This window comes from Pinus tabuliformis, chromosome 1_2 (assembly GCF_031772625.1).
Source record: "Pinus tabuliformis cultivar Carrire ecotype Pingquan chromosome 1_2, CPIR1, whole genome shotgun sequence".
In the NCBI taxonomy this organism is placed as follows: domain Eukaryota; kingdom Viridiplantae; phylum Streptophyta; class Pinopsida; order Pinales; family Pinaceae; genus Pinus; species Pinus tabuliformis.
Window position 1 is genome coordinate 765238130 of NC_142298.1, and position 24240 is coordinate 765262369.

At 40.0% G+C, this 24240-nt stretch overlaps 1 protein-coding gene across 1 annotated transcript in view; it reads left to right on the forward strand.

Moving 5' to 3' along the window:
• Positions 1-8969: 8969 nt before the first annotated feature.
• The window catches only part of LOC149208076 (calcium-binding EF hand family protein), a 105814-nt gene continuing 90543 nt past the window's right edge, over positions 8970-24240 (forward strand). Inside the window, exon 1 of the mRNA XM_089395927.1 lies at positions 8970-9475. Coding sequence (XP_089252053.1) covers positions 9178-9475 — 298 coding nt within the window. The 5' untranslated portion in view covers positions 8970-9177. The remainder of the gene's footprint in view (positions 9476-24240) is intronic.

The window sequence follows — 24240 nt, forward strand, 5'->3', positions numbered from 1 at the left end:
ACTTCCTTAACTTTTTTTTTTCTAAGTTATGCTAAATTCTATTACTGAAACATAGTGTTACACTAAGGGTTTGGCCTTTGAATGTCCGTGCCATGGTTTAGGGCAGAAACCAGCAAAACAAGGTCTGGATTGCCCATAATGGGAAACCAATCCAGTTCAAAAATAAAATTGCAGGTGTTATCTTGCTGCCCACGCAGGGAAACCAGCAATTACGCATAGTATTTAACCAATTTTTCAGAAAAAACAAAAAAATCATCAAAGTAACCATATGACAGCAAGTTTTCCTAAAAACCTCGAAAAAACCAGATATCATATTTCCCATAACTTGAGACTCGAAGACACGTGGCAAGTTGTGTGGTTGGTCAGGTTTCATGCTGGCAAGTCAGGTGTTATGCGGCGGCGACGGGTGTTCCTCAACAACGAAACACCTGTATTCATCCATGGCGTCTTCTGCCTGCTGCGTTGCTCCCGTGTCATCTTCCCGCTGCTCTGGGTGTTCCTCCACGACAAAACATCTATAAGGATCCATGTCGTCTTCTGCTTGATGGTCATGGTCCTTCCCCTCCTCAGTTTGCTTGAGTGTCTTGCTTCACCCTTGCACAGTGTGTGCTTCCCTCGACCCTGGATGGCTCAGTGCTGGTATGGCGTCCACCTGCTATGGTTGGCTCCTCCTCGTGGAAGGTAATGGAGATGGTGGCGGTGATGATGGGCTGTTTTAGGGAATAGCGGTAAGTGAATTGCGCTGAGCGGAGGGGCTGTGTGGGCTTGAGGGAATTTCACTGGGTGGCGAGTCAGAATGCGTCGAATGGAGGTGGAGAGGTCTCTGCCACTGCGAGTATTTGGGTAACGGTTTGAAGGCACTTGAGCCGAAGGGGAGGAGGTGTCAAAGGCCGGAGACGGAGGAGAGTGGGACAATCTGCCTCTGCTGCCCCCTCTTCGACTACGCATTCTATAGCGAATTCTGTGCATATTGACACCAGGGGTAGGAGGATGTCTGCAGGGAGACGGCTTAGAGTGATGAGAAGGTGCCGCAGGTTCAGAGGTCGGCTCAGAGGAAGGATTAGCTACAGATGCGGGGTGGAAGATGAAATTGCAGACCAAGATTTGAGTGAAATGAATACCTGAGGCAAGATTAATGCAGCTAAGGATGCTACAGTGCCTGCCTGTAGCAGTGCGAGAGGTTGGTTCCGCTGCTGCCAAAGGACATTGGCATTGCAGAGGTAGGGGATTAGAGACTGGGGCGGTGGAGTTAATATTACCAGAAGTCATCATTGAGCCGAGCTAAGGCAGGTAGATGTAGGCTGTTTGAAGACAGTTCCGGCTTAATTGCCATTTATGGCCACTGTTAATACATTTTATGAACTGGTGTGCAGGATTATAGAGGGCCATGTGGCAAGGCCACTTGCCGTCCCGTTTTGCCGCCAACCTATTAACTGTGATGTGCACCCGCATCCGGGATCCACTTCCTTAACTTTACATGGGGAGTTGAATCAGATTGTATTAGCCTCTCGTCACATGCTTACCCCAACAGATCGGTTAACTTGGGTAAATGTGGGAGGAGGGTGTTACAAACCCTGCAAGTTGACTTTTTAGTTGCTTGTCAAAAACTTTAGAACACGATAACTTTCACATACGGTATCAGATTGAGGCGATTCCAGCGTTGTTGGAATCAGAACGACGAGATCTATGATTTGGTACTAGTTTTGGGTGATTCTGAGCACTTTTAGTTTTTGAGCAATTCATCATACCTATCCACTAGAAAGCTTTTGGACCACCAAAAGCCTATTTTTACTCAGCAAGTAAGTGAGAGCACAACTTCCTCACTTTCTCGATCTCAATACATCTTGCTTTACTTGGATTGGTACCTTTGAGCCCCACTTGAAGATAATCCACGTCGCATCTTCGTGAAGTTCTATTTCACATTGAGTCTTCGTGCAACTCGTCTAAATATCCAGGAGAAAAGTATTCAATAGATGAATCTGAACATTCTCTTCATGACCATATTTCCTTGACGACTCATACAATCTTCATCTTGAAGTTTTTCCTTGCTGATATATAAGCAAACTTGATCTTCCACTTGGAAATCACGACCAACTCGATGCTTGACATGCCTTGTTTTGTACTCGGATTCGCTTTCCTCAAGCTGCTCTTGTACTCATGCACTGGCTACATTTATGTAATTAAATTCTTGCCTTTGCCCCCATCATTATGTCAATCTACTACAAAATCTTTACTAGAGATAAAATACAAAGGAGAATTTAGCTAATAACCCAAACAAGATTCAAATGGAAATACTTGCATAAATGAGTGATTGACACAATTGTAGCATGCTGGATGTAATGCAACTGCTCATCTCAAAATCTAGGATGCTTGCCACAATATCCATGAAGGAAATGCATTTTTTTACAATATGTAATAAATTCGATGCTCAAATTCCCATACAAATTGACTCATCAATAACCCAAAATAACATCAAATGCCAAAGAAACATTGTTTCATACGAGTGATTTATTCACGACATCACTTTTACAAGAGACCTAGCTGTGGGGATATGCAACATGTGAAATACAAAAGAAATACAATATTTATCTAGACAAATAGTCCAACCATTTCTTACCCAACCAGGCTAGGGAGTTTTCTTTCAACATTTCGCTTTCTTCTGGAGTTGCTTCAGGCATGCTTATGGTGTGCCTCGCATGTTCTTTTGTCTTCCCTTTGTCGGGTGATTTCATGACATGTTTGTCCTTTGGATGAAGATGTGGATGCAACTTCCAATATTTTCTCGATCTAATGCCTACTTATGTTGCAATGAGCGCAAAAGTTTTTGTGAGCATTTCTTGGCAAAAATGTCTTTGAACTTGGAAGAGGATTTTCCTTCCTGGTTTCACTTCCAATCGACATATTCATTTTCTTGACTGATGCTTTCCTTTTTTGGCACTTGGTTACACAATGGTTAGTTGCTCAACAAAAAGTGTAAGGAAACACATTCCACAACATTTTATTTGAATCATCATGTTGAATATAGTCATAGAAAGACTTTGAATAATCAAGACATTTATACCTTTTATGATGGTCTTTTTGATTATGAGTCCATTGAGGAGAACTTGATTGACGAGGAGAACTTGACTTAGTTCTTCCTTTGAAGTACTCATATCTCCTTAAATATTTTTTGCCATTAACATCATCATCATGACATGATTCTCCTTCAACCTGCAAGGGTTCTTTCTTCACAAATTTCACACTTGAAGAATTCCTTGACTTTGCACTTTTGGAGCATTCTTCAACTTCTCCTTGAACATAAACTAATCCTTCATGCTGAGGTTGTGCTCTCACCTCAATAGGATTAACAATCCCATGACTATGAATTCCAAGACCCTTCCCATATACCCCATTTTGGTCAATAATTTCATACCAATACCCTTGGTATGTTTCTCAAATGATGCAAAAGAAGCATTATCGTTGTTAAGAGAATGAGTTGAACAAGAAGTATCTTTTACCTCCTTTTATGCTTGATATTGTTGGTCCTCTTCGTGGAGCTTATCCATCTCCTCCTTCTTCTTTTTTGCAGACGAAGTGGTAGATGAAGATTCAAGAAAACCACTGTTGTGATTTATCATATAAGAAATGTTCTTCATTTGACAAAGGGTACACATGAGTGTGAAATGAAAATCATCGATTTAAAATGGAATTGTGATAACATAATGGGTGGTTCATAGGCTAAACGATGGTTGGATGATAAAAGAAGACATGCATTTGAATGCATTACTAAGAAATATGCCACGAAGCTAGAGGACTCCACAACTAGGACGAGGCTTGAACCCACCATGAAATGACCGAGAGAGAATAATGACAAGAATATTATGAGCACAAGATAAGGAGACAAGATATTTCTTCACCAATACTCAATCATAGAGTGGTACTTGTAACAAGATGAATATGCATAATATGTCATTGAAGCAACCTCTGTCAATTATAGAATATATGATCAATAAATTCGATAAGATGAGGTGAGCATAGGAGCATAAAAATGACATTGCCAAGTCATCTCGTAATGAAGTTGCCTGCTCTGTTGGTTCACCAAGAATTAGGTAAGTATTGAAGGTATCAAAAAATAACATGTGCAATAACAAAACGCCCCTAAGATCTGCATTAGTACATGGAAAGTCCATTGGTGTCATCCTCTAAAGTGTCATGAACTAGTCCTTAGGCACCCCATATACTGTATGGTGTAACTATTGATATTTTGTATTTTATCTAGCCACGATGTTGTGATCAATGGATGTTGTCTTTTTCATTTTTAACCACAACAATGTTATTGAGGGTGTTGTCTATTCTATTTAACCATGTCTTTGTGATTAAAGTGTGTTTTCTATGTTATTTGACCATGACATTATGACCTGAGGGTGTTGTCTATATTTTTTAGCCACAAACTTGTGATCAAGACGTGCTGTTTATTTGATCCAACCACAAAACCATGATCGAACATTGTTTAACGTTGGACCACAAAGTTATGATTGAGGGGCATTGTATATTGCATCTAACCATGAAATTGTGATTGAGGGGTATTGTATATTGCATCTAACCATGAAACTGTGATTGAGGGGTTTAGTTTATTCTATTTGATCACAAACTGTGACCAACATGTGCTCTATACCATGTTTGGGCCTGATGAAGCCAGCTCACAAAAATATAGAAAAGATAGATCAACACCTTAGAAATAAGCCTCTTCGAGGGGGCAACCTCCTTTACATTACACAAATGAACAATTCTTGGATGATACAAATGACAAGGCCTCCTTTCTATATATAGGAGTCTAAGGGGACATAATATAATCAGAGCCAACATAACAATAATAATGTAAGGGCACAATAATAACAATAGTGGGCTTCTATGGGGCACAATAATATCTATATGGGGACTACATGGGCACAACAATATAATAAGGGGGTTATACTAATAACAATAAAGGGTTAAACTAGTATTATAGGGACCTAACATGCCCCACTCCTTCAAAAAGTGTTGTCCTCAACACTTGAGTAGTTCTGGATGCTTCTGTATAAAATTATTGTCCTCCCATATGGAATCTTTAGCGGGTAAGTTCTTCCACTTGATGAGATACTCTGAAATTGATCTATTTCGTAGCTGTCGATTTCTTGGTTCTGTTACTGCTTTAGGTTCTAAAATGATTTTTCCTTCCTTGTTAAGTTTTGGCAATATTGTTTGAACTGGGATCTTCTGCAACTTTTGAATGAGTTCCCGCCCTGCTTCATCATTCTTCCATTCATCCCTTGCTTTGTTTATCGAATTTGGTTGGATAATTATACCAACCTCTAGCATTTCAGCAACCATACGTTCAATTTTACTCCTTTGGGCATATGGATATCTGCAAGGCCTGATGTTTGGAGGAACACTTACTGGAATCAAATGAATAGCATGATCATGATCACGAATAGGTGGGAGGCCTTTGGGAGTCCCAAATACCTTGGAATGATTGTCCAAGACTTTTTGGAGATCTGGAGAAATAGATGATTTCGATGTGGGAACCTCTAGTGAACATAATTGTGCAATTACACCTCTTTGTTCTTTCTTTAGAAGCCTTTTCATTCCGTTAGAGATGATTATCTTTCTCGGTTTCCCAAAGATACCCCTTAATTCAACTTCATTTCCTTCCAAAGAAAATTTCATGAAAAGTTCTTGAAAATTAAAAGCTATTGTACCCAAGGATTGTAGCCATTGGACTCCTAGTACAACATCAACATCACCCATTGGAATGGAAAGCATTGGGCTATTCAATACATATTCTCCAATGGATAGCTTGATATTATGGCACTTTCCAGAGAAATTTATGGTTCCTCCATTTGCAACCATTACTTGACACTCTGGTGCTGGATATAGGAAGCAATTCAATTCCTTAGCTATCTTACAATAAATAAAATTATGGGTACTGCCCGAATCAATCAACACTATTACATTTTTCTTCTTGATATGTCCTTCTATCTTGATAGTTTGAGGAGTGGTAATTTCGGCCAATGCATTACAAGATATTTTCGGATTCATTTCTTGATGCTCGACGTGATCTTTCGCTTCTTGAACCTTTTTCTTCTTGATATGTCCTTCTATCTTGAGAGTTTGAGGAATGGTAATTTCTGCCAATGCATTACAAGATATGGTCGGATTCATTTCTTGATGCTCGATGTGATCTTTCACTTCTTGATATGTCCTTCTATCTTGAGAGTTTGAGGAGTGGTAATTCTTGCCAATGCTTTACAAGATATGGTCAGATTCATTTCTTCTTTCTATGGGGTTGGTTCCTGGTGTATATTCTCTTCTTTTGACGTTTCTTGATCCTTTTCTTCCTCCTCTTCACAATCAATGTAAAATATTTTTTTCTCAGCACACTTATGACCTTTAATGTATTTGTTATCACAATTGTAACAAATCCCTTTTGCTATTTTTTCTTCCAGTTGTTGTGGTGTCAACCTTGTAGGTTGTGGAAGGCTAGGAGAAACAACACTTCCATCTTTATAATTGTGAGGGGTAGACTTCCTTGTTGCCATAATTTTGCTTTCCACTTTTCTTGCCAACTTGAATGCCTTCTCCAATGAATCAAGTTCCCAAAGATGAACCTCATGTTGAATGTTATCCTTTAAAGTCCCTACGGAGACATCAATCCTCTGCTTCTTTGGAATATCATTTTCCCTGATATTCAATTTTTTAAAGTCCTCAATGTGCTTTGCCATTGAACACTTTTGTTTGAGATTTATCAATTGGCTGAAGAAGGTGTTGCTCTTTGTATCCTCATAATGTGCTATCATTTCCTCCGTGAAAATTGACCACGTAACAAGTGGTTTATGAGAACAAAGCCCTTTATATCATAAAAATTGATCTGGTTCTAAATATGAAGATGCAATATGTACCTTTTGTAACAGTTTCACCCCATGTAGATCGAAATATTGCTCCACCTGTAGTATCCAATTTATCGGATCCTTGCCATCAAACTTCCTCATATCTCCTTTTCTTGATTTTAGGAGCTCGATCTTGAAACGACTGTAACTCTGTAATTTCAGATCTCCAAGTTCTGAAATTGCGTCTGGTAGTAGCCCTTTGAGTCCTCTTTCTAACCTCGCAAGTCTGATCAAGATTGGATTTGAAAGGTAGAGTTATGTCAAATATCCCACGATGACCCGATTATAGACTAGTTCAATAAAGCTAACTTGTATGAAGTGCCATGGGTCACTGTTTCAACCTTAGGACCTGAAATCGATACACAGAAAACTAACGTCCGTCCTATTTCTATAACTTCTTACGAAATTTCAATCTGATGCTTAAAGAGAAAGTTGTGATGATTTTCCCAAGGTCACCTATTTGGGATGTAATTCGGGAGCCTGCAGAAATCCTAAATGTCTTGGACTGTATCTCCGAAAATATAGCAAAACAAGATCTGAAATTCGGGTCCGAGCTTCACCGAGGTTTCAGCTCCAATGGGTTTTAATTTAAGAGTCCGACACTTTGTAGAAAAACAATTATAGTGAAAATTCCACGATGACCTGTTTGAGATGGAATTCTAGAGCTTGCAAAAACCCTAAATTCCTCAGATCATATCTATGAAAATATAGCGAGACAAGATCTGAAATTCAGACCCGAGGTTCAGCGCGATGTTGTCGCAAATGTGTTTTTTTGTTACTTCTGAAACATCGCATAAAAAATGTTATAGCGAAAATTCCATGATGACTTGTTTGGAACAACGAAACCCTAGAATCCAAAGCTCTGATACCAAATGTTATGAAACCAACTCACAAAAAGATAGAAAAGATAGATCAATGCCTTAGAAATAAGCCTCTTTGAGGGGGCAACCTCCTTTACATTACATAAATGAACAATTCTTGGATGATACAAATGACAAGACCTCCTTTCTATATATAGGAGCCTAAGGGGACATAATATAATCAGAGCCGACATAACAATAATAATGTAAGGGCACAATAATAACAATAGTGGGCTTCTATGGGGCACATTAATAACAATATGGGGACTACATGGGCACAAAAATATAATAAGGGGGTTGTACTAATAACAATAAATGGTTAAACTACTAGTATAGGGACCTAACATTACGATTGAGAAGTACTATATAATATGTTCAAGACTAAACTCATGTTTGAGGGTCATCATTTATTCTATCTAGCCATAAAGTTGTGATAAGGGCATGTTGTTTGTTTCATTCAACTATGAATTTATAATTGGGAGGTGTTGTCTATTATTTCTAGCAACAATAATATGACAAAAAGACATTGTGTAGGGAAGAAATTGTGATTAAGAAACATTATGTAATTTGTTTAACCACAATATTATAACCAAAGTGTGTTTTCTAATCCATCCAAACACATGTTATGACCCAAAGACATTGTTTATTTTATTTGACCATGATGTTATGCCTAAGTAATATTATTTATCTATCTAAACTAAAAACTATGACCAAAAATATTTTTTATTCCATCTAACCATAAAGGCGTGAATTATACAATTGACTTTTTCATAGTTGCAATATTATAAATATTACACCTAATAAATTTTAAATCTATATTATTATCCTAAGAAGCACTCACTCTTACCACTATACCAAATAGATATGTGGATGTGATGTTTTAGAGGTGGTGTAAAAAATTCAATTGGTATTGGTGAGATGCACTTCTACAATCTTTGTGTAAGAAATTTCTCTACCAACCATACTTATCCTTTGGTCATGGCTGAACTCTGGTTAGGTGGGTTTGCAATTGAACATAAAGCCATAAAGTAAACAATGTATGTGCCTCCAAGAATTTCCAGGTGAGAGAGGCAATGGGTTTATCAAAGAATTATCGAATTAATCACTTAAGAATAAAATTTTTAATATTTAAAAATAAAAGGAGGATATTGTCAAAAGTCAAGTTCGAAATTCTCGTCTAACCGACCCAAAACATTGGAATGAGTCAACGACTAAATTAGGAAACGATTATTCCTCGCCAATAACGATAGAATTACTGTAAATCGAATGTTGTGAATACCATCATGAAATCCACTCAGACATGAAATTAAAGCTTTAAAACCACCAACGGACACACACACACTCTTTATTTATCTCCGTTTATGTCGATTTTCCCGATCAGAATTTGAGTTTTTCCCCTGATCTTTGTTGCAATGGCGGACGGAGGCGTTGTGGTGTTGGACGGATCGCATATCAGAAATGCGTTGCCAAATCTTGAGCGAAGGCTGGAAGCGCGCCATCTGGACGAAAAAATCACGGCTCAGGAATTCTTAGCCCTAGCAGAGGCCGAAGCTTCCTCAATTCTTTTCGACCTTGACTTGCCGGAGAATCTCAGGGCCCTCGTGTTGGAGAGACCGCAGTTGACGGACATTGGCTCCCTGCAATTTGACAGAGAAACCGTCCTTCGCAAGCTCCACGATTATCTGCTCACTCTTGCAGACGAGCTCAAAGGTGCAGCTGAATTTCGCCCATTTTTTGTGTTTTTTTGGCTCGTCTGTTATTTTACAGTTTGTGATCGGAAATCCTTTAACATATTTGAAATGCGTGTGTTTGACAATGCCGGATCCTGCGTGTTTGCGAACAAAACTAAATTGTGTTTATTTGAAAGGGAACTCAAGTTAGGGCCACCCTTTCCCCCTAGAGGACCTGTTATTTTAGCATAAATTTGTGCAGGACGGCATCTGATTAGTTGTCGAGGTTTCCTTAAAACGGTAGTTTGCGAGAGGCCGACGTTAGGCTTATTACTATAAGCTGTTAATTCTGTCGATCACTGAGCTAGTGAAATGTCCACATGAAGTTTGTTAGTTGCAAATTCTGTCTATCAGCAAAGCTCTTGAAATGTTGCACCACAAGTTCCAAGTTCAATTCTTGTCCCCAATCCACAGTGAGAATGTAGGTGCCTGAAAAGCATAGAGTTACATTGGAGCCTTGAACTTCGCCAGCTCAAAAGCAAAATAGGGGGCAGTAGCTGAAACTAGGCTGCCTGCTTTTAGAATCCAAATGTTTCTTTTTGTCATCTGAGATTGGGTGGTGCCGAATCGTAAATGCTAAGTAAATTTTAACTTGAGAGAGGAACTGTTCTTTTGGCATCGTTTATTGGAGGTTGTTTTGCATAGGTAGATATATTAACAGAACTTCGTTATTAGATCTTCATTTTATGTAGCAGTCTTTGTGAACCCAACTAACTTGACCTACATCTGGTGGATTTTGGTTCTTTACTAGAGTAGCCCCGATGGCATTTTGTGATTTTTTTCTTATTTTAACTCATTCTGTGAGAGTGGTGTTCCAATTATTGTGCAATGTCGGTGTGTATAAAATGGCACTCAGACCTATTAACTGTAGTTTCGTTATGCGGATTTAGCAAATTTATATACTTCATGGTTAATGAGAAGCATTGCCCTGGTTGTCGCTGCCATAAGAATCCATGTCCATGCTTTAATACAATAATGATGTCGAAACAAGAAATCTAAGAGGCCATATGAGCCTGGGCATTAACATTCATGCTGCTACCTTCATATCTTACGTACTTGTTAGTAGGGATCACGAGTATGGTGACCATGGCCCTAGGATTAGTACTCTGTTGAATACTCGAAAGAATCACTTTGACTAGTTCTCACTAAGTGTCTTAAGTCAATACATGCCATGCTTGCAAGTAATTTTTCCAGCATCAAAATGATTTTGATACCTTTTTTATGCTCATGTAGTGCAAGTATGCCAAGTATGCCTACAATGGATGCATTTGGTACGTGCTTTAGCACATATTTCTTTGACTATTTCATGGTACCTCCTTTTAGCACTCCTAAAAAACCGTATTTTACAGTTTCTCAAGGACGCAGTGGAAGTGCGTTTCCAAACCTACCCAAAATATTTTTTTCCCGATTTAACCATAAACTTTAATAAATTTCTGAACCAAAGGCCTTGTCGTAGTTAATAGGAATTTCGCCACATTAAGAAATGGTCTAATGAATTTTTAGACTGCTGCCAAGATTTGTCTATGGATACTGTGCGAACAAAGATATCTATCTATCTGTTAATAAAGATATCCTTAAGTTTGTGCTAAAATGTGTCAGTAAATATTTTAAAAAGGACATCTATCTCAGATTGGATGCTTCTGTGATTCATGATATAATGATTAAGATCTTCCAGAAAATCACATGGAGGATCATTGGTTGACATGTTTTGAACTCAATCTAGGTTCATCATCAGGAACTCTATCTATCTATCTATTAACAAGGATAGCCTTAGGTTTGTGCTAAAAAATGATTAGGTTAATTACCATAGCTATTTTATGCAAAAAATTTGGAAGGAAAAATGTCACATTATCTTCACAAAAATTGTGGTATCTCTAATGTTCAATATTCGAGTGCAATGCTAGTTTTCCTTTTCAACATAACAAATAAAATTTCTTCTTGATGTAAAAATTGTTTCTTCAGTTTTGTTGTCCATCTATCTCATCTTTTTTCTTTGATAATTTAGTCATAATTTGAATGTTTTCTTTTTTCTTGGTGGGGAACTTTGCATTTGTTAGGGATTGGATCCGTTATCTTCTGAGCCTTCTTCTTTCTTTCACGACCAGTCATCTTCTTTTATGATTTACCCTTCTGAGACTTTGCATTGACTGGACCCATTATCTTCTGCGTTTTCTTGTACTATTTGCCCTCTTCTTGATATTCTTCTTAGGTTATAGCTTTTGGCTTTGAAGCTTCTACCTTTGGCACTTTTTTTGAAAGTTTTCCATTCTGTATTCTTTAATGAAAGGGGAGGAAGGTTCCATTGGACATTCTCTTTTGATGAGAGGTCAAAATGTTTAATAATATTATATAATATCTAAACCCAACAAAATCTCAGAAGATTTACAAAGTGGTTGATCCTAGTGTTCACAAACCATTATTATATGATGTTAATGGACCTCCTTTTTGTCCAGTCTATCCTGATAGTTTTTCTTATATACGTGCTAGAAGTCAGAACCTTATTTTCATGCTAATATTAATTATAGAAACGGTCAATATTGCAAGAGGAGGAATTTTTTGATACATCTTTCTTGATAGTTTCCAAAGTTTCTCTGGACCCCATCGATCTCCTTGAGATCATTGCTCTGGTATTGGCTGAGATCCAGCTCTCTGTCAGAAGCTGTCTTCATTATTCCGGCTTTCATTTAGTTGGGTTCCATGAAAATGGACTACAAAGATCTGGAAATGATTCTTTAGAAGCATCATTTTCTTCATGTATTCTGTGCATGCCTTCCCTACAAGGATTGGAATTCTTAGAGAGGCCAAGGGTGTTGGTAGCATCAAAGACAGAAGATGAAGCAAAAAGGGTAAGATGTATGAGAAACGGGTTCCAAAAAGTACCTTTCAACAATATTAACTCTGCTGTTTAGGTGAAGGGTAAGGGCTGAGCTCCAAGAAAACAGTGGGTGGCTGAAAACATCGTGAGGAATTGGAACCTAATTGTAGTGGCTTGGACCAAAGATAGGTAAAGGCCTAGTCTCATTCATATCAAGCTTAGCCTGTAGTTGCAATTTACATCTTGCAATGAAATGTTGCTTTTGATAACAAACCTGGAGAGCTTTTGATGTTGCTTGCAAAGCATTAGAGGTCATTGCCAATCGCCTTCCTAAGAAATACTAAATTTATGTTTAAAAACATGAGAGGTACTACTCACATGGACAAAAGGCACACCGTGGACATTGTTGCAAACAAAATAAATTAATTGTCTTCTTAGAAGAACTGAGGATCAATTTCTTCAAATTTTGACGGTTTGTTGATTTTGAATTGAATGACTGTAATGATTCCTGATTATCCTGAGGGAAAAGGTGGGGCAATGTGTGGGATTGAACCTTGGGTAGCAACTTGTATTTTTTTATAAGGGGTGAGATCCCAATGATCAATATTTTTGGTTTATGATAGGAGGTCTAATCCCTGGATGTACATTGGATAGAAATTGAACTGGTCCTGTCAAGACTAATGCAAGTGAATGTGAATTATGTGCTACAAGTTCAAAAGGAAAACCATAAACAACAGCTGGGCCACCTGCACTATAATGACTGTGTTGTATTTGTTTGTATTAAGAAGTGCTCACATGGCTGATCCTTCCAACATTCTTGGAAAAGGCTTCATGGTGGTTGCTGGTTACTTCCTCCCTCACTCTAGAAGCTGAGCACAGGTTTCATAATTATAGATGCGCAAACAGAAAGTTGAATGTCATCAAGCTAAACCACCGAACTATTTTGAGCATTAATCCTTAATCAAACCTCCTCAAACTCTAAATTAATCATTGAATCTCAGCCTGATGGATTTGAGCTCATCACAAAATGTTCAAACATACAGGCAGACCTGTAGAGATTGGGTTCCATTACGACACTACAAGTCAGCTTCAAGCTAAGATTGACAGCTTGGCTCTCAATAATTAAATGCCTGTGCGTGTATAAATACGAGTAGGGACTCACCGTTTCAACTTGGTCAAGCAGAAGTCAGAGAATACTCGGACCTGAGGAAGAAATATGGGGGTTCATATCTCATGAACCTAGGAGCAAGGTGAAGGAAGAGTTTCTTGGTTTCTATGCTTGTTCTGTATTAAATGTTATTGAAGGGTCTTCTGATCAGTTTTTTGGATCAAACTTAGGTCTAGTTTTGGAGCTGAACTTACCCAATCATTGGAGCATATTTCAGCCTTCGTTCTAGCACTGGAGCTTGGCTTCTTTAGGGCTAATTTCAGTCTACATCTGTTGAACAGACTCAGCCCAGTCTCGGCCTGTGGAAGAAGGTGACTTCGGCCTGTGGGATGACCAGGTTTCAGCCTCAGATTCGGCCCAAGGAAAGATGCAGATTCGGCCATCCTGTGAAAAGTTTTGGGCCTGTGGAAGGGACAGACTCGCCCCTGATTTTCGACCTCTCTTATGCACAGATTCGGCCCCAGTGACCTCAGTCTGATTTGAAGCAGATCTTGAGCATATTTCTTGATAAAGTTGAGTGAATTGGTACAGACCTTAGAAACTCTTTGGAGCAGTCTTTGAAGTGACTTTTGGTGCAGCCTTTTTTTGAAGTGAAGTTAAAATCTTTCAATGCAGACTGTGGACCAGTCCCTGAAGTAGTCTTTGTAGTATTTAGAGCAGACCTTGGAAAACTTTTTGAAGTAAAGTTGGAGCAAACTTGAAGTCATCTTTGAAGCGCAGATTTTTTTAAGAACTTTTGAGCAACTCTTTGTGGATGTTCTTGAAGTCCTTTGGAGTAGTCTCAAGGCTTTTTGAAGCAGACTTTAAAGTGACTGTAGAGCAGAATTTGGAGACCTCTTTTGGAGCACCCTTAAAGATACTTTTGAAGCCCTTTTTGGGTAGACTTTGAAGAAAAACATTTTTGGAACAGACCCTGGAGAGCTTTTTGGAGCAACCTTTGAAATGTCATTTGAAGTGGTTTTTGAAGAATCCTTAAAGCAGTCTTTGAAGAGGTTTGAAGCAGACTTTGGTGAAGCCTTGATCAACATTCTGAAGTGAATTGAAGCAATCTTGAAGCCATTTCTGGAAGTCATTCTTGGAGCAGTTTTTATGGGAGACATCTTGAAGGAAGGATATTGAAGTATTTTGATAAAGTTTTTAAAGTATAGTTGAAGACTAGAGCCTAAGAGGATCAGTGTCCTCATATTGACCAGGTTGGTCCTTGGATTGGCCTAAGAGGATTGGTGTTCTTATTCAAGGTTGGTGTCTTGAAGAATTGAAAAACTTATATTACAGGTTGGAGCCTGTCTTTGTAAACGAGGGGTGGAGTCATCAATATTTTTAATAATAAAGTTATTTTTTGTTCTACGTGTTGCATTCTGGCTTAACTTGTAAAAATATTTTTAATTGGCATAATATTACAATCGAAAGAATTACTGATTCACCCCTCCTCTCAGTATTTCCAACAGACAGACTCATCTGGGGCTAGATAGGATTCCCTTGAAGCAGACTGAATCTTCTCTGATCTGGAGGACGATTCCCGAGGCAGCCAAAGTCTCTGAGGCTAGCAGGCCAAAATCTCTGTGGCAGCTGAAAATCAATTGAGACAGACCCTTGAAGTTCCTTCCTGGAGCTTGACAAATCGTCTGAGGCAAACAGAGTCTGAATTTAAGGCAGGTCAAAGTCTGAGGTAAGCCAAAGTTCTGTCCGAAGTTGAATGTTACCTTTTCTGTCTGTTCTAAGGCCATTCAGATGGTTAGCATTAACTTGTAGCTGATTTGAAGTTACCCCAAAAATCATTTAACTCCTGCTAAGCTGAGACCGGGGTTTTTGAGGTCATATTCACTGGCAATCCTGAAGTTAGGGAGAACTCATGCTCCTGTATAGAGTTCAGAATGATTGATTGAGGCCTGACAAAGTTCTAATCCGTAATTATAGTCAGTTTGAAATCCTCTGAGATAATCCGTGAGCAGTGAAGTGGGTTTGACGAGTTCCTGAAGGAAGCCGAATGCAGAAAAGAGGAAATTATCAGTCCTAAGCTAGCTGGGTATTGTTTGAAGTTGAACAATACTAGTAGAAAGTTTTGCCAAGGTTATGGATTAGTTTAGTATAGCTGGGATTTGGTTTAACACAGTAGTTTAAGTCTGTCAAGTTCAAATTATACTGGACTTGATGAATCTGGGTTATACTGGCACTGTTGGATTTGCTACAGCATTGCGTTGAATGTTTATTGTGTTGTTGAAGAAAGCATTATTGTTTTGCTAAAGATTAAATTACTTGAAATTTCCGTGTCATTATTTGAATGAGAAAAAGGAAATTTGCTGGAAATTCTAGTTAATTAAGAAAACCCTAGGAACAAGACTCGTGCCTCGAGCACTGCTACTGGATGGTGGAGGTGGAGGTGGCATGGCTGCTGCAGCGGCTTCATTTTCATCCCTTACAAGCTCCTCTTCTAGTTCTTCAATATGTACAATGCCATCCTCCAAATTGTCGTCCTCAGGGTGATTGTCCCAAATTTTATATGTGGGATCTTCATTAGCCCGATCACAGTAATGGCTCAACAACCTCAAGTTGTAGTGCACATAAACCAAGCTTTCTGCTCGGTTTTCGTTGAGTCTGTTTCTTTTCACATTATGTATATAACTGTAGGTGCTCCAACACCTCTCTGCAGAAGAAGAATTTACAACCTGTGAAAGAACTTTTTTTGCCAATTTTGGCAAAAGTCCGTGGCCGCCATATGTTTCCCACCATGTGAGAGAATCAAATTTATCTTTGTCGTCCATTGCATGGAAGTTACCATACAAACCAGTGCCACTGAAGTATCTGCCTATTTCAAGGCGCACAGCTGCACATTCCTCCCTGTCAGGCACCAACTTTTCTAATGCTTCCAGATATCCTTTAGTTACCTCTTGATCTAAATGGGGTTTGGTCCTAACCCCACCCCCTGCTGCAGGTTGGCCCAACCAAGATGTAGAGTAGTATTTTGGCGTAAGGATATACGCCAAGCAATGTAGTGGAAGGTTAAGCCTATTCCACCGTTCACACACACAATCATGAATCAGTTTGTACAAGTTGGGATCTTTATTATGAACAATGTCTTTTATTTCCCCCAACATGGTATCCATTTGCTCATACACCTCGCCAATCACTGGTTTGTCTGTATCTGCAAACCGAATCATGTGATAAATTGGCTTGGTGAAATCCAATACCTGCCTCACAGTTGTCCAAAATTGCCCATCAAGAGCGGCCTCCTCCACCGTTTCAAAACCTGCCATGTCAGCTACATTTGTAGCCCTTTCCTTTAACACCTGCCAATGTGGACTTGATACCATGCTAGCTAATGCCTCTCTTACCTTCAAAAGGCGCCTGAAGGTGAGGTAATAGCTACCAAATCTAGTCCTCGCAATCTTCAGCAACTCCAATCTCGAGTGACTGCGGAAAAGGCCATGGGTATTGCTATGATTTGTAATAAATTTTATCATTTGTTTTCCTTTCTTGTACAAATCACCAATCCATTGGTATTGTTCATTTTTGTTTTTGACAATATCATGCAACAGAAGGTTCAATGTGTGAACCAAACATCCAGACCAAAATATGTTCGGGTATTTATCCTCAATAATTGCTCCCGCTGCCTTACAATTAGGAGCATTATCAGTGATGACTTTCTGCAATGTTGATAGCGGTCTTGAACTTGTCTGAGTAATCATGTGCAGCTAGAAAGATGGGACCACTAACAGACACAGCAAGAACACTTATCAATGGCTTGCCTTTTACATTTGTCCATCCATCAGATACAATGGACACCCCATTGTCAGTCCAAGAACTTGTCATTTTATTCAAAGAATGTGATATTTTTGCTTTTTCATGATCAAGGCCAACAGTTCTTGCCTTGTCATACCCAGGACTCTTGTATCCTTTAGGGGCATCATTTATGGCAGAAACCATTTCGTGCCAATAAGGTGAGCGTAGAACATTGAATGGTATCCCACATGCATAGAGGAACCTGTAAACTTTTGAATCCACATCATTCCTACACCCCTCATCAAGGAAATCTGATATGGTTCTACGCCTTAAAGATGATGACCCTGTGCCTCCATGTCCATATCCACTGCCTTGGGAGGATGCTGAAGGAGTTCTTTGTGATTGTGAGCTTGGTTCAAAGAAACCCCTTGATCTTTTTGTTCTGTATTGGGCGTCCTCCTCTTACTTTATGTATTTGGCTCTATCTGCTGTTGACACCGTTGCACAAGTTTTGATTCCTATTTGTTTCTCTCCATCCCATGGCCTTTTCCCGCAGAGGTGTCTTCTAGCACGGGTGTATGAGCCTGTGTAATCAGTGTTGCAATGGGGGCAATGAAATTTAGTGGTTCCACCCCCTCTCCCTGTTTCAGCCCTGTGAACATATTTCCACAATGGAGTTTGGTCTTGTTTAGTTTTTGGAGGGTCATGTTCACCCTCCTCCACCTCCTCCTCACTGGGGTTTTCACCCATTTGACTTCCTCCGGCTTCTTCATCCACCTCTTCAGTTTGAGGCCCCCTCCGTTTCCTACTCTCCACCACCATAATAACCATAAAAGGGACTAGGAAGAGGAAAATGCCAATAAATATCCCCAGGTCCATGGTGTTTGATGTTTGTAGGGTTTTGAGTCTTGAATCTGCAAATTAATTTAGTTTATTGGGATTAATTCATTTAATTTATTAATTTAATTTAAATACATGATTTTTAAACAGTTAAACTCAAACAACTAAATTAACTACCTAACCAGCTAAACTAACTAGATTACTAAGTTACTTACCTCTGCAGGCTTGCTCCTCGCTCCTTGGCAGTTGCTCCTCGCTCCTCAGCACTTGCTCTTCGCTCCAATGCTCTTGCTCCAGCTCCAACTTGCTCAATGAAGTGATAATGAAAGTTTTTTTGGCCCATTGGCCTTATAAAACAATTTTTTTTTTCTAAAATTTTTAATTTTTTCGGGTCCGGCGGATTTTTTTTTCCGCCGAACCGCTCCCGGCCCGGCCCGATTCGCTCCCGGAGCGTTTTTTAATGCTCGGGAGCGATCGCTCCCCGATTGCTCCCGGGCATTAAAAAACGCCCCGGGAGCGCGAGAGCGATCGCTCCCTGAGTCGCTCCCTAACAGACCAGGGAGCGTAAATTTTTTTACGGGAGCGCGCTCCCGAAAATCGCTCCCGTCCGGGAGCGATTTTGGGAACGCGCTCCCGAGCCGCTCCCGCCCGGAGCGCGCTTCGGGAGCGGGTCCGAAGGGGGGGGCACTCCCCCGCAACACTGGTTTGGGGAATATTTGAATGCAAAATTTGTTCTCTTTGTGATTGGGCTGCCGCTTTTGATGAAAAAGGTGGAGAATCAAATTCTCATGCATTTTTTTTTAAAGAAATGGGTATTGAAGATTATATTAAAAAAGTTGGGATCCGACCCATAATCGTTCCATTTCTTCTAAAAACAAGAGATATCAAAATTCCTTGAAGATTTGGGATTGAGCACGTAGGATCAATCCAAATCCTTTATTGAAAACTCCGCAATACATAGAATTTGTTCCCATTCCAGCTGAAAATTTTCCAAAATACCCCTAAAATCCAAATGTATTTGTATCCCATTCTTAACTTAGTGTCATTTTAACTTTGATTGGCTTCTCGTTATCCTTGGAAAGTTATATTTCATCTTTTTTTCCAACTTGGATCCATCCCAAGTTTTCTGATGAATCTATCTTGTCACCATTCTTTGAATGGTTTCTATTGGCAGCTTCAGTCTTTTGACCCAATGGTGGCTCTTCTAACTCTGCTTGATCAATCCAATAGGGAACTTTTTCAATCTTGTTTCCTGGAGAAACACTCTCAAAGTGTTAAAATTGGCAACTAGGGCCAAGCTCCATGTGGATCACCTTATGGCTTCTGATATTTTTCCTAGATTCCTCTCATTGAGAGGTGTAGGATTGATCTAAAGATCATCCGATTCCGATAAGTATTTATGGAGATATAAATTCATTTTGATTATGGACAAATTGTCAAGGTCGGCCAGCAAACTTATGTAGGCTCAGAAGCCCAACAGTCATGTCTATTGAACCTCAACGTTTGCATATAAATACAAGGAGCATTCTCCTCATTTGGACAATTCAATTCACTCATCTTCTCTCTCTCTCTCTCCTACGCATAAAAAGAGCCTCTCTCTCTCTCACACGTGTCGCTGAAAGGAAGACGTCCTAGGGCAAGGAAGACGTAGAAAGGAGGACGCTAGGGCAGTAGGTCATCTCTTTGACCAGCGTTGACCAATCGTTGACCTTTCAAAAGTGCAGATTGGGTGTGGTTGCCTCTCCTAGGCAGGTCGCAATTTTTGGCATGAAAATCGAGGTGATCTGACCTCTGGTTTGACTGGTGTTGACTGCCCTAGTTTAGGGCTGCAAGTTGACTTCAGAAATCTGCAAATTGATTGAACTTTTGGGGCTGTTCAAGGGCTGTTTCTTCAGGCTGTTTGAGAACAAGTTGACCGGAAATTGACCAAGTATTTCAGAGGTCAATTTCAACTAGTTTGACCAAGTTTGACTTTGCTGATCTAGGGTTTGTTGCTGCTGATATAAAATTACAGAATTCAGATTTTGTACTATTTCTCTTTGCTGAACTATTGAAGATAAAAGAAGATTTGATCAAAGGGTTTCCTCGCATTGGGGTTTGTCCCTGGCTAGCTGCCACATCTTGTGTCTCTTGTTTTGGCTTGTTTTCTGTTGATTATTTAATGTTCTATCTGCACTTTACTTAATGTATATGTGATTGCTAATCTGTGGCTAATAAGAAGAACATACCATTATTTAATGTTCTATGCTCTAAGCATAGAACATACCATAATTTAACATGGTATCAGAGCTGAGGTGAAGACAAAGCCCAAGCAAGAGCGAGAGCAAGAGCAAGAGCAATCACCGAAGAGAAGGTTGGCAAGGCTATCTTAAAAAGAAATCATGGGGTCCTCAACACACTTCCCCGTTGAAGACAAACTCTGTGAGAAGTCTGACTATCACGGATGGAAGATGTCTCTCGATCTAACATTAGAAGAGCAGGAAGTGTTGGACCATGTGAGAAGCGGGATTGTTGAGCCTTCATCAAATGCATCCGTTGCTGCTAGTAACAAATGGACCAAGGAAGAAGTCAAAGCAAGGAAGATCATTCGGGACTCTATCGACAAGCGCTTGGTGGCCTATGTTTTCGAGTTGAACACCTCCAATGAAATCTACGATAGACTGGTGAGTTTATTTAAAGTTAATGATGCAAATCAATTCTTGTTTCTTAGAAATAAGCTGAAGGAAATTAAGAAGGGCAAGGATGAGAGTACGCAAGCATATTTCTTAAGGATCACCGAGATCAAGAACGATCTCCTATCTATTGGGGAAGTAATTCCTGACAGGGAAATGACACTCACAACTCTTGGAGGACTGCCATCTGAATGGTATATATTCAAGACTACTCTTCTCAACAATAATGTAATTGCTGGATTTGAGGAATTCATGGCCAGATGCATTTAAGAAGAAACGAGGATGGAAGAGCAAGAAATGCCGATACTTAAAGGTCATCCCTCTGCCTTTTCTTCTCATACTAAAAGAAGAAACAATTCCGGGGCTAAATTCAAAGGAAAGGCTGGACCAAAGGGTGGAAGAAAAGGACGATGTTACAATTGCAATAAAACGGGTCACTATGCAAGGGAGTGCCCTGATAAAAGGGACTCACACCGAGACGATGATCAAAATCCCTCTCAAGGCAATCAAAGGAATGGCAGAGGTAAAAGAAGTGCCAGAAATCAAGGAAGAGGACAACCATTCAAGAAGGCAAGAAATTCCAGGTATGAATCTAACACTGTTAACAATAAGCAAGATGAATATTATCTACCAGCAGCTCTATCTACTATTGCTCCCCCGGACTCGCTGGGAAATTGGCTTATTGATAGTGGTGCCTCAAGGCACTTCACTGGTTACAAAGAAGCTCTCTATAATCTGATAGAGAAGGAAACCAACCTAGAAATTGTTCTTGGAGATAATTCAAAATATCCCGTGAAAGGCGTAGGAAATGTCACTCTTCAATTGAATCAGGGTAATACCATCCACTTACAAGATGTATTATATGTACCTGATCTAAAAAAGAACCTGGTGTCCATTTCGGCAGTGGAAGACAAAGGCGACAAGGTGGCCTTCAGCGATGGCAAGGTACATGTATGGAAAAAGAACTTTAAAGATGTTTTTACTCTTGGGTTTCAAGTTGATTCATTATATCAGGTCGGTGGAAGTCTGTTGGGTGTCATGTCTTGTGACACATCTCTTCAGTCTGAACTATGGCATCAGAGGTTTGCTCACCTTCATTATAAAGCTCTACCCGATGTAAGAAAAATGGCAACCGGGATGCTCGAGTTCAGATTAGAGCAAGAAGATGTATGTCCAGGATGTGTCGAAGGGAAGCTCAAAAGGGGACCATTCCCCTTAAGCCAAAGCAAGCCCTCTGATATATTGCAGTTGGTTCACTTAGACATATTCGGTATGATGCCTGTGAACTCCTTGGGAGGATATTTATATTACCTCACTTTTACAGATGATTATTCTCGCAAGACTTGGATATACTTCTTGAAAAAGAAGGATGAAGTGTTTTCTTGGTTTCAGAACTTCAAAGCCTTGATCGAGAATCAAACTGAAAAGAAGATCAAGATCTTAAGGACTGATAATGGGACTGAATATGAATCCAATGAGTTTCATGACTTTTGCAAAGAGGCTGGCGTTAAGAGGGAGATTACTACACCATATACTCCTGAACAGAATGGTGTGGCGGAAAGGAAGAATTGTACAATTGTGGAAGTTGTCCGTGCTATGCTCCATGATCAAAGACTTCCGAAGTTTCTATGGGCCGAAGCTGCAAATACCGTTGTATATGTACAAAACCGATGCCCTCATCAAGCATTGGGTTCCAAGACTCTCGAAGAAATGTTCACCGGTAAGAAACCTGATGTATCTCATTTTAGAATTTTTGGAAGCCCTGTATATTTTCATGTGCCTAAAGAAAAAAGGAATAAATTGGGTGCATCTGGAAAGAAAGGAATCTTTGTGGGCTATATCGAAAATACTAAGGGCTATAGAATCTATGTAGTTGGTCAAAGGGAAGTCGAGATTAGTCATGATGTCACCTTTGACGAAGATATGGCTCTTAGCAAGGTAGACAATCTTCCTACTTTAAGGGGATCTAAAGAGGTTGACACCGAGGAACTGAAGGAAAAAGAAGATGAGATGATGCTCGATGTGGAAGAACCTATGGATCCTATTGATCCTCCTCCGTAAGAGCCTTCGTCTTCTAGGAAGAGGCCTTCATGGCTTAGGGGGATACTTGATGATGCTGAAGGACACATTGCACCCCGAGGAACCTTCCATGAAAGTAAGAAGCCAAACAGGTATCAGGGATACCTGAACATCTTGAGCACGATCATCCAAAATGAGCCTTCATCATTCACAGATGCCGCAAAGCATCAAGTATGGAAGGATGCTATCACCAAGGAATATGAGTCCATTATGAAAAACGATGTTTGGGATGTGGTCGCCAAAGCCCAGGACAAAGCAGTTGTCACTTCAAAATGGCTTTATAAGATAAAGCATGCAGTTGATGGAAGTGCGGAAAAGTATAAGGCTCGTTTTGTCGTTCGTGGCTTCTCCGAGAAGGAAGGTATAGACTATGACGAAATATTTGCACTTGTTGCCCGATATACCACCATCCGCTCGATCATAGCCCTTGCTGCTTCGCAAGGATGGAACTTACATCAGATGGATGTCAAGACTGCGTTCTTACATGGTTCGATAAAAGAGGAGGTCTATGTGGAGCAACCTGAAGAATTTGAGATTTATGATCGAGAATCTCATGTGTACAAGTTGAATAAGGCCCTCTATGGGTTAAAGCAAGCACCCCGAGCATGGTATGAGATGATTGATAGCTACTTGATGAAGCTGGGATTCACTAGGAGTGAAGCGGACCCTAACCTTTACTTTAAGGTTATAGATGACAAGCCTCTCATACTGGTGCTATATGTTGATGACCTCTTTCTAACAGGTGCAGACCCTCTCCTTCACGAATGTAAGAGGGAGCTGGCTTCTGAGTTCGAGATGAAAGACCCAGGACTTATGCACTATTTCCTAGGACTGGAAGTCTGGCAGAAACCAGGGGAGATTTTCCTATCTCAAGGAAAATATGTGGTGAAGATATTGGAGAGATTCGGCATGGTGGATTGCAACCCCGTAACTACCCCAATGGAGCTTGACTTCAAGAAGTTAAGTGGTAGTGCTACCGGACCTGTTTTATGAAATGCTACCGAGTATCTTCAACTCGTCGGAGCATTAATGTTCTTGGTGAACTCCTGTCTAGATATATGCTTTGCAGTCAACACATTGAGTCAACATATGGTTGAGTCTCACCACTCACATTAGATTGGTGCCAAGAATCTGTTGAGATATCTTCGTGGCACAATCACTCATGGGTTGAGATACACTGCCGGAGATGTGAGACTACTTGGGTATATTGATGTTGATTGGGCAGGTAGTGTGGTGGACTGAAAGAGCACTTCCGTGTGCTGTTTCTCTTTGGGATTTGCCTCGATATCCTAGATAAGCAGGAAGCAGAAGTCGGTGGCTTTGAGCACCGCCAAGGCAGAGTACATTGAGGCAGTCTGGTTGCGAAAGCTCTTCAGTGAGCTGTTTGGATTTACATTGGATACCACCGTGATTCTGTGTGACAACCAGAGCGGGATCCGTTTATCAGAGAA